This window comes from Amphiura filiformis, chromosome 2, assembly GCF_039555335.1.
Source record: "Amphiura filiformis chromosome 2, Afil_fr2py, whole genome shotgun sequence".
NCBI lineage: Eukaryota > Metazoa > Echinodermata > Ophiuroidea > Amphilepidida > Amphiuridae > Amphiura > Amphiura filiformis.
In genome coordinates, this window is record NC_092629.1 from 76517717 (window position 1) to 76529759 (window position 12043).

General features: G+C 37.0%; 1 protein-coding gene across 1 annotated transcript in view; it reads left to right on the forward strand.

Annotated features, from left to right (window-relative positions):
* Positions 1 to 12043, forward strand: part of LOC140146639 (protein phosphatase 1 regulatory inhibitor subunit 16B-like) — a 120375-nt gene that overhangs the window by 89576 nt on the left and 18756 nt on the right. Inside the window, 1 exon segment of the mRNA XM_072168511.1 lies at positions 9112 to 9236. Coding sequence (XP_072024612.1) covers positions 9112 to 9236 — 125 coding nt within the window.

Below are 12043 nucleotides of genomic sequence, written 5' to 3' on the forward strand. Positions count from 1 at the left end.
GCGTACAAAGCTCACAGGCGCAGCACATACGCGAACTGCGGCATTGTGTATTTTGTGACTGACGAACGCTTTTGTGAATTAACACAGGCGTGTAATGTGTCATTACCCATAAGCACTGCTCAACCATACAACAGAAAAACACAGGAATTGCCACAAAAACCAATGGCAGCTGGTGCCAAGAATTTGTGCAGCTTATAACCTGTTGAAGTTCACTTTTCAAAGGGAAACTTTAGTTAGGATAACAAAAACAACTGGTAAGAAAGTCTACTATAAAATGACTACAAAATAAAAATGGCGAAATTGCAACAAGAACTGGGAAGAACTGTCACCCTTGCGAGTGAAAATATATAGCTTAGTTAGCCAATGTCAGCATAGTGTCATTGGTTTAAATATTTTCTTAAGATATTGGACTACATTATGTAATACCACAGCTGTATGGTTTTCCATAATATAACAGTAAAAATGGAAAGAAAAGTGCAAATGTTCATCATTTTACAGCACAAATGATTTTGACAAGAAATGAGGTCACAGACATAAACATCTCCTGAAACTGAAACTGAAAAACTGAAACTGAAACATCAATCATCCAATTTGCATATAGCCGCAATTCCTCCAGCTAGCTCGTCCATGTGTTTGGTCCTTTATCAATATAGGGATTATCTATATCTGTGCATTACAAGCATAATTGGGGTTAAAGAACTGTTTTGTGGCAGATGACCATATACACTGAATATACCTAATGGAGTCAATTTATTCCAAACATTTTCATATCCACTTGCAACTGAGTAAGTTAGTGTCTGAATTTTGAATTGTTAGGCCTATAATTATATTGGGCTTTCGCTTCAATTACTTATAAATACACAATATCGATCAGGCAAGACGAGATCAACTCCATTGCAAGCCCACTTATTCTAACCCTCTTCGGGGTGTAGACTGCAGACGACAAGTTCCAAATTTTCTTTAAAAATTCAAAAAATTTCAGAATTGTACAAAGACATGGCTATATTTGGAATCAGCATAAAAAATGCATTAAAATGAGTGCAAACAAGCCTAGTATTGGTTCAGTGGTTCTTGTGATAGCTCTTAATATTTTGAGAAAATATCTGAAAACTTTATGTTGATGCCTATGACTAGCATGCAGAGCATTAATGGGCTATTCCACTTGAAACCCATACACCCCCTGTGGAAGACATGACCTTAATCTCACACACAGGAGTTGTATATTTTTAAATGGAGTCACCCATTTGAAACTCACACTCCCTGTGTGGAAGATTAAGGTCATGTTTTCCATAAGGGGTGTAGGTTTTAACTGGAACAGCCCAAGGTATACCCTGATACAGCAAAGAGCATGCAATATTTACTTTATTACATTCGGTCATTAATCCACACTCTACGACCACAGTGGACGGAAATACGATGACCACAAAGCGACCAGCAAACACGACTTGGCAAATTTATATTGCGAGATGTAAAACATCCGCGACTCGTGTCCCCGAGAGAACACAGGAAAATGGTCGTAATATTACATTCCAAATGTCATCAGGCTTAAGCAGATATGATATCTTACACTTCCCATAATGCTTTTCTCCCATTTCAATTTTCTCTGATTTGCTATGTGGTGCAACATGGGTTGATCGTGATGAAATGTACCTCAATGAACAGTGCATATCCAGATCTTGCAAAATAAGTTTATTTATTAACTATCGACCCATTTCTAGTCCGTATATTATCAAAATGAAAACAAAAGGAAACCTTCACAAACAGGGGTGTGAAATCTCATCTTTTAAGCTGAATTCCTCTTTTTTGGAAATTTCTTTGAGGCAAAATTTTAGCTTTTTCTTTAATTTTCAGCCCATTTTGAGCATATTTCAGTGCTTTTCCTCTTTTTTTGAACAAAGTTCCTCTTTTTTCAATAGAGGTCTCTCACGCCCCTGCACAAAGTAATGGGCGTGTCATTGATGAAATGAGGCGATGAATCATGTTGCAAAGGATTCTGGGAAGGGTAAGATATCTTCTCTGGGGCTTATCATGCGCAGAAAAAGTGGTAATTTTCACTCTGTAATAATGTTCACCGAAAATGTGACAGAAAGGGCTATGGAAAGAATTATGATGGATGTAAACAAAGAAGGATGGAATGACAGATTCAGTACTGTGCCAGCCGTATATGCCTTCCTCGGGCAGTAAAGTAAAATCAAAATGTGTGATTTTCTCACAAACTGCTCATTTTCGCAGGAATCTGCCATGCTAGTTGGATGCCTTGCATCATTTTCTTTCTGAAATTGTTATAATTTTATAAACTTACCATCATTACATTTAGAGATACAATAAAAAACAATATAATTACTGCCTCAAGGAAGGCATCAGACTAAAATGTCCGGGACTAGTGTACGATGAGCTCTCTCTCTCTCTTCCCTCTCATTAGTTCCCATATGTGACACAATCTGGTCCATGGGGGCCAAAGGTGTCAAATTTGAAACCGAGATAAAGGTAAAAATATGGAGCAAAAAACAATAAAATACATAAGAAAATAGACATAAAAAACTTCATAAACTTGAGAACTAAGAATGCTAGACCTTTGGTGTTTTCAGTAAATGATAGCCTCTATATATATATAATGTAATAATTACAGTAACTCAATTTTCAAAAATGCCTCCTTTGGCCCCATGGACCAGATCGTGTCGCATATTAATATTATATTTTATTATCGGTCACCATGCTATTGCATTGCAATATTTGAAATTAAAATCAGTACACATTATAATTCTCATGATTATTACATTATTAAATTGAAATTGTTTGCAGGTGCAAATAGGCCTATGGGTTTGGTACTATCTTAATTTGCTATTCCAATTGAATTCCATACCGGGGGTCACTCCCATTGTGGCCTGTACACCATCCGCGATAATCAACTTTTGAAAAGTACCTAAACAAGGATTTAACCCTTGGCTAAAACGATACCCTAAACAGGGTTTTTATTCCTTGCATCAAATTTCATACCCTAAATTTCATTTCCGCGTATTAGCCATTCTAATTTTGCTACCCTTTTTTCTAATATTTCATGTTTTTGACACCCTAAACGCGTGTTACGCGCGTATCGTGCATACCCACGAAAAACTACCCTTTTACGCTGCGTTTTCATTATCGCGGATGGTGTACAGGCCACAATGGGAGTGACACCCGGGTTCCATACACACCCTTATGGAAGACAAGACCTTAATCTCCCACACATGGGATGTAGATTTCATTTTCTATGCCCTGCCTATTACTCCAAATAACTCCAAAAGAGTGAAATTCTCACTCCAAAGAATAGATTTCTCTCTGAAATAGTGAAATTTTCACTGTTCAAGGAGGTATATAAATGAGCCCTCCAAAAAGTTGTTACGCCTAAGAGTAGATATTTCAGTCTTTTGGAATAAAAATTCACGCTTAAAGTATTGCTTTTTTGGAATGATTTTCACTCTTTTGGAGTGCATACTCATAATTTACCCCATCTCTTAACCAGTTTGATTAATATATTGCACCCAAAGTTTGATCAAAAAGTCGGAAAATGTATCCAACGCACATCCCTATATTCTCTTGATTTGCATTCTGTATACTAACACATATACTAACATGCTCAAATTTGATGCAAATCTCAAGATGAAAACTTACTGGAAGAATAAAATGTGGAAATACATTAAAAGATTGAGATGCTTGCCATGCACTGCCAGTATGTAATGTAACTGATCACAGGGTGCACATGTATATCAAATAGATAGGATCATTGTATACTGGGCTATCATGAGCTACCATCAGGTGCTCATCTATTTTCAGAGTAATGCTAATTTTGGGCTATTCCAGTGGAAATCCTTACATCCCCTTAACCTTAATCTTCCACACAGGGAGTGTGAATTTCAAATGGGGTTGCCTAAATTTGTGACTCCATTTGAAATCTACACCCCCTGTGTGGGAGATTAAGGTCATGTCTTTCATAGGGGGTGTAAGGATTTCAATTGGAATAGCCCAGTATGGGGGATCATGTCTCATCATATCACTGCAACGGTGCAAGATAGATACATGCTAATAAGAGACGGAAGTTAAGGGATCTAAAATGAGCGTTTATTATGCTTTCGACAGTATTTTTTGTGGGACATGAGAGCACCTCAGACCTATCGAATTGCATTCTAAATCTGAAGCATGTCTTTCTGATATCAAATAATTTTCATTTTTGAAAATCACAATATACAAATTTTATGACAAATTATAAAAATTTGATATTTTTCAAATTTTTGATATATAACAGTCCTCGAAGTAAATTATATAAATCTAATGATATATTCTTAAAGTGTATGTAGCAGGAAGGAAAAGCCGACGGTCAATTGAAAATTTTAACCTTTCATATTGAAGATATGGATTTTTTTCCCAAAAAGACCTAATTTGTTTTGGTGTTTTGGGAAAAAAAATCCATATCTTCAATACGAAAGGTCAAAATTTTCAATTGATTGTCGGCTTTTCATTCCACCTACATACACTTTAAGTATAAAGCATCAGATTTATAAAGTTTACTTCAAGTACTGTTAAATATCAAAAATATCAATTTTAATGATTTGCCATAAAATGTGTATTAAATTGCAATTTCAAAAATCAAAATTATTTGATATCAGAATGACATTCTTCGATTCAGAATGCAATTCGATATGTCTGATGTGCTCTAATGTCCCAAAATAAATACTGTCCAAACGTTCATACCCCTTCCCTTAAAATCTACACCCCCTGTGTGAGAGATAAAGGTCATGTCTTTCATATGGGGTGTAAGGATTTCAATTGGAATAGCCAATATGGGGGATCAGGTCTCATCATATCACTGCAACGGTGCAAGATAGATACATGCTAATAACAGGCGGAAGTTAAAGCTGCTTCACTTGAAATGATTGACTCTAGATCTGAAATATGAGAGGTTTTTTTACTACAGAGAGATTGACTCTTACATGTGATGTCTTTCAGTAACTGATTAGTAATTACTTGCTGTTGAAATATGTATAATCAGAGAAGGTGAGAAGAAGAGGGTATTTAGCTTTTTTTTTATACCTTAAGCAGGAAAACTTTGTCTCAGAAATAATTTATTGAAAAAATTATATGTGCTATGTTATTTGAAAACAAATATATATTTTTAGTTGTATGTGGGATTTAAAAGAAAACCTATTTTCATTGCTTTCTGACAACTAAAGGAAAATGGTTCAAAATGAGGCACTCATCTAGTGCCACATGTTTTCTACTGAACTTGCTAAAATTATTCTCAGCAGAATCTGTTTTTGTCTTAGCAGAGAACCTTGTTTTCTGAGAACCTTTCTTGTTTGCAGCAGAACCTTTTTTGTTTGCAACATACCTATTTTTGTTATTAGCAGAACCTTTTCTTGATTGTAGCAGAACCTTCTTGTTCTTATCAGAATATTTTTGTTTTCAGCAGAACCTGTTTTACTTCTACCAGAACCTTTTTGTTCTTTGCAAATCTTTTTAGTTCAGAGCGTACTTTTTTTTTTGCCTTAGCAGAATCATTTTTTGTTCCTAGCAGAACTTTTTGTGTTCTTAGTGCTCAGAATTTGGAAATAATTTCTACCCTTGTAGCCTTAAAACAAGTTCTCCAATGAAGCGCATGCATTTATTAAATTGCTTGACCTGTAATTACATTAAATTTCCAGTTGAAATTGTATCTTTTTGCCATCCCATTTATACCCTTTTCTTCAGTTTCTTCAGATCTTTGTGTTCTCAGCAGAACCTCATTTGTTCTTATTAGAACCTGATTTGCTCTGCAGAACCTTGTTTGCTCTTAGCAGAACCTTTTTGGTTTCTAGCAGTACCCCATTTGCTGTTAGAACCTTGTTTGTTCTTAGGAGAACGTTTTTGGTTCTTAGCAGAAACTGATTTGCTCTTAGCAGAACCTTTATGGTTCTAGCAGTACCTGATATGCTGTTAGAACCTTGTTTGTTATCAGCAGAACCTCTTTGGTTTCTAGCAGAACCCAGTTTGCTGATAGAACCTTGTTTATTTGTAGCAGAACCTTTTTGGTTCTCAGCAGAAACTGATTTGCTCTTAGCAGAAACTTGTTTCTTCTTAGAACCTTTTTGGTTCCTATCAGAATCTGCTTTGTTGTTAGATCCTTGTTTGTTCTTAGCAGAACTTTGTTTGTTCTTAGCAGAACCTTTTTGGTTCTTAGTAGACTACCCCGTAGTCCACTTGCCCATTGTGCATACTCTGGATATTGAATTTAAGCTTAAAACTCCGATTTAATTAATTTGTGCACAATTGATAGATTTTCACAACTGATCATCTTTTCAGTCACCGTACTCCCTCTGTTTGTTAGCTTCCCAAGTGGACTACTGACTTTGGATTGTGGTTTACATGCTTAACACGGCTGTCTATGAGCTTCTATGGATGAGATTGTCAGATTCCTGGCCTACTAAAATTGGCCATGATGTAATGCATCTTTAAATGGATCTGGCTTGTGATTGGTCCCACAGATCTCGTTATGGTTTAAATACTCTGGGCACCTGCCATTACCATAAATAACTACATGGTACATAACCATGCAGCCTTTGTGTCGGCGGGGAACATGAGCGCGTCTTGTACCATGGTTGTATTTCCAGGCTTTGTGCGTGCGGTTAAATTGATAATCAAGTATGATTGACAGTGTTTGTATTAGGGATCGAAGTCCCATTTAAAATTGAAAGTCCATAGTCTAGGTTCTTAGTAAAATCTTTGTCTTGGCAGAACCTTAATTTTTAGCAGAACATTTTGTGTTATTAAGTGCTCAGAATCTGTGGGAAATTGTTTCTACCCATATGCGGCCTTAAAGCAAGTTCTCCTGTGAAGTGCACACGTTTATTCAATTGCTCTGGCTGTAATACAATTATTCCAGTTGATGTCCTAATATCTTGCAAATGATGATATAATTATATCTCTTTTGTAATAGTCACTTGGGTCAAAAGAAATCCTACTCTTCAAAAGAAATGAATTAATTATGAATAAAGTGTAGCTGAATAGGTCAAATTGTTTTGATTCTATATTTAATATTTATGTGATTAGCATTAAGTGGCCGATAGAGTGTATTGTAGGAGCTTTATCTTTCCCCAGAGTAGTCGGGTGGTGGGCGCATATGAATGTATTTTGTGCTTTAATTATGTATTTATATAAAGATATGGTAATGATACTTTTAATTATTAATTGCTTTTAAAATACAAGTCAGTCTTCAAGGTAAAATTACACTTCACAGCAAACACAAAACATTTAAATGTCAGGTTAGATAAAGGATATATGACAGCATTCAAGCTTTGACTTACGTTTTGTGGCCAGAATGGTGAAAACATAAAGTGAAAGATATCCTACTTAAAGGAACATTTTCTAGGGTGAAATTTTGTGTAGAAACTGAATCTGACATAAAAAATGCATAATTATCAACTTGAACATTTTCCCCATAGCACTGTACAGGCATATTTCTGCCCGAAATCCTCAAATATGAGTGAAAATTTGCTCTAAAAAAAATAAGTCCTTCAAAATGGGGATACTTAGGGCTAAATAAACATAAACTTGCTCTAGAGGGAGGTATTGACAAGAGCAAGTTTGTGTTTGTTTAGCCTAAACCTCCCAGTTTTGAAGGACTTATTTTTTTTTTTTTTTCTATTAATTTTTTCACGCCCTGAAAATTCTTAGGGGTGGGGGTAGCATATTGCAAGTTATTTTCTTTTCTGTAAATGAGGCTTACTTATTTATTATATTACCATTTAGCTATTGAAATACTGAGCAAAAAGACACTTAAAGCATCCCTATAGCTCATACCATTGTGGAGATATGGCCTTTTCAAATAGAAAATGAGGCGAATATCGTGCTTTTTTCCAAATCAATTGTCACCCGAACGCTCAAGTTTCTAATGCTGCTACGAAAATAAAGAAATATGTTGATCCCATTCAATGCTTTTAATATCACAAGTGTACCCTTGTTACACAATTAGTATAGAAATTTAGGCTCTATTTAATAGAAATCATGTTCATACACTCACAGGAAATCTGCAAGTCAATTTTTTTGTCACCCCAAAACGGCTATTTTCGGCCAAAATCGGACATAAAATTGAATTTTTCTTGAAATCTATAAAAGATAGGGAGTTTTAAGTGCCAAAATCTGAAACTACATGATATTTTACCCTTGGAAACATATAAACAATCAAGAATTTTTATTGTTTTCACCCCTAAATAATTTTTTCACACTTTTGTCCGCCAAACATAAGTCAAAGCTTGAACACTGTCATATGTGATGCGATCAAGCCAAATCACTCGGAACTCGGAAATATTGATTTTGAGATATAGCAAAACAAAGTAAATATTTCCTTTTGTTTCCTCTTGTTTTGGAAACTCTTAAATTGCTCATATCTTTGGAACTGGTTGTTCAATTTCGATGGGGTTTTCTGCAAATCCAGATTTGTAAATGCTTTTTACTATCCTATCATTAACTGAAAATTTAATGTTTCCGAGTTCCGACTGATTTTGCTTGATCGCATCACATATGTTTTGCTTGCAGGATATCCACTGCTTTTTCATTTTGTCATGCAAAAAAGATTGTTCAAATTGGTAATATGATAGTGATTTTTAGTTAGCACAGTTGATAGGGGACTTCAGTGTGAAGTCCCTATTTGGAGCCTTGTGTGGTTGGAACTCCGGGGGATGTAGGGATACTCACATTATGTGACCATCTATCTCAAACCACTTGTAAAGTCAGCAAATTGTATTTCGAGTTACAGTGCAAAATGTACATAAAGGTTGTATTCATATTTACCTAATGTTTGTCCTACATGCTTTTTAGCCCGAATTTACGCGCCTTTTTCCGTATTTTCCGTATTTTTTCTTCAGGATTACTTACATAACTTACATCCCTGTAAGCTGCATCCCTGAATATTGTTTAATGCTTTATAAGGTGTGTCGTGGGCCACAGTGGTCAGCAAAATAGTTCAATGGTGATAAGGCAGTATTGCACTGAGTCCTCGTTACGTCAGTTCACCTGAGCTCCATTTTCAGGTTTATGATCAGACTTGCCTTATCCAACCGATATTAATCGCTTTCCTTTGTTTTCTTGTATTCCCTATAGGCATAACACAGGATCAAATAGATGAACTAAGAGAGAAATCCCCCAACCTAATGCTACAGGACATGGAGAGACTGCATGAGAATGGAGAAGACTTGGAAGGCAAGGATGACATAGGAGCTACACCGGTAAGATGGCCACTCAACATGTTTAAAACAAAACTGCCAACAGGTTACATTGAAGGTTTTGGTTTAAACATGTTCAGGGGCCAATGATGCATAGGAGGTTTTTCCTGCCCAACGACGAAATTTAACAACCGGGTTCACCAGCCACTAGATCCCCCACCTGTCATGGTCACAGGGAGGGTTATGATGGAAATAGTAGGTGATTCTCAAACCACTAACAATCCTATTAGACCCCATTTCTTTAACACATGACCCATCTCCAAACTCAACCACCGCCTGCTTGAGATACATCTATGTTGTGAAGATGGACACCATACTCGCTTAGATCAAGAGATATCGCATGTACAAGGGGACACACATACCCCTAAACCCTACGGACGGACTCACCCCGGCGCGCACACCCCCACACACAGACACACCTAGCATTTCTAAAGCCCTGTTGCTAATTGGTAGTGGACTAAATATCATAAGGGTTTAAAAATCATAACAATCTTCTAAGTTAGCTCAATCAGTAAGTCTCTCCTCTCCAGTGCGTAATGGTGCAAGTTCACGACCATGCATTTGGGGAGCTGATCCTGGCTGTGATGGTTTATAGGTCAAATAGGGCTTGTGTTGATGTTGAAGTGTGCATCTCTGGAATGGTTTCTGGATAGATTCTCACATTAAAGCCCTTGGTACAAATAAAAGCATCATGCATTGGGAAATATGAACTGTATTAAACAAAATGATATCATCTTCATATTTGTTCACAGATCCATTATTTTTCTCCAAGATTAGTCCAATATTGACCCTATTACCAATATGTGCTATAACATCACTTTTCCAAATTAAAAAAATTGGTGGTATTTTCTATTTTAATTAGAAATATTAAAAGATACAGCAATCCATTAATTTGGCTTCTATTTGTTATAAATGCCTTATGAGGGTTTTTTATTTATTTAGCTCCCATACAACAACTATGGAAAAGGTCATAATGTGACAAGATCAAGGGGAATGAGTCACATGTTGACCCTGGTCCAAAATGAATTTTACATATGATTCTAATTTACTGAAAACCCTATGTTGATACCACTTTTCTTAACGAAGTTACGTCAATTTATCAACCGTTGAAAACAACATAAAATAAAAGAATTTTACTGCTTTATTTGCCAATATCTCAAAATCAATATTAGCGACCCCGACTCATTTCCCTTGATCGTGTCACATATTTGGTCTGTGCAATAAGACTTCATCTGTAATAGCTGCCAGGTGCCATATTTCAAGATGTGTACAATATAGAATGCAAAAATTATCAAAATGTCTATAGGGCAGCCATTGCAGATAGGCCCTTCTTGCACTAACCATGAATAAATCGAGTGTTGAGAGCCAGAAAACCTCAACTCACAATCACCTGCTGCCACAAAATGAGCATAAAGTCACCAGGGCACTATAGAAGATACAGTCCATTAATCATTACAAAATTCCATTACTCGTCGAGTGGTCGATAGACGTCCCAATAAATCGGACTTAGTCACCGGTCAGTTCTACAGCATAGATATCCATGGCTAACGATGGTTAACTATGGAAACATGTTAAAGGACATCAAGAAAATTGTCTAAGTTATTTATTTTGAGCTCTTTCGAGTATCGACGAGTAATGGATATATTCTGTAGATTTAGGTTTTGTCTTTGACTGCTAATGTGAGGCCGTCGTGAGGTCGTGACGGGGCTCAAACTCGGTGGGTGGGTGTAGTTCTGTCCTGGCAAGAAGAAGTTTATGTTCGTTAAGTCATCCGACCCCGGGCCCCCTCAAGGGGTCATTTGAGGTCAAATGACTAAAAACTGTCATATGGGCATGAAACTAGGTCCCACGGGCGGGCTCAAACTCGGTGGGTGGGTGTAGTTCTGTCCTGGCAAGAAGATGTTCATGTTCGTTATGTCATCCGACCCCGGCCCCCTCCCAGGGGTCATTTGAGGTCAAATGACTATTATAAAAAACTGTCATATGGGCATGAAACTAGGTCGTACGAGGCTCAAACTCGGTGGGTGGGTGTAGTTCTGTGCTGGCAAGAAGAAGTTTATGTTCGTTAAGTCATCCGACCCCGGGCCCCCTCCCAGGGGTCATTTGAGGTAAAATGACTAAAAACTGTCATATGGGCATAAAACTAGGTCGTACGGGGCTCAAACGCGGTGGGTGGGTGTACTTCTGTCCTGGCAAGAAGATGTTTATGTTCGTTTTAAAGTCATCTGACACCGGGGTCCCCTCCCAGGGGTCATCTGAGGTCAAATTACTAAAAGTGTCGTATGGGCATGAAACTTGGTATAGGTACAGTCAACATTTAAAACAACATTTTTTGAAGGTCATTTTGGGGTAATCCAAGGTCACCACGGGTCATCTGAGGTCAAATTAGTAAAAACTCATATATGGACATGAAACTTGGTGGGTACAGTCAACATTTAGAGTTATAGGTTTATGTCATTTTGGGGTCATCCAAGGTCACCCAGGGGTCATCTGAGGTCAAATTACTAAAACTGTCGTATGGGCATGAAACTTGGTGGGTACAGTCAACATTTAGAGCCAAATTTTTGGAAGGTCATTTTGGGGTCGCCAGGGTCATGTGAGGTCAAATTAGTAAAACTGTCGTATGGGCATGTCACCATCAGCCTGGTAATCGCGCCCAGCCGAGAACCGCCAAATATGGTAACCGCCTAGTCTATTTTAAAACTGATGCATCAATGACTATGTTCATCATGTCATTATTGTATCATTCTCACATACATTAGGAAATGGATTTGGAGAATAGAGGCCTTGCATGTGACATATCATCCCGT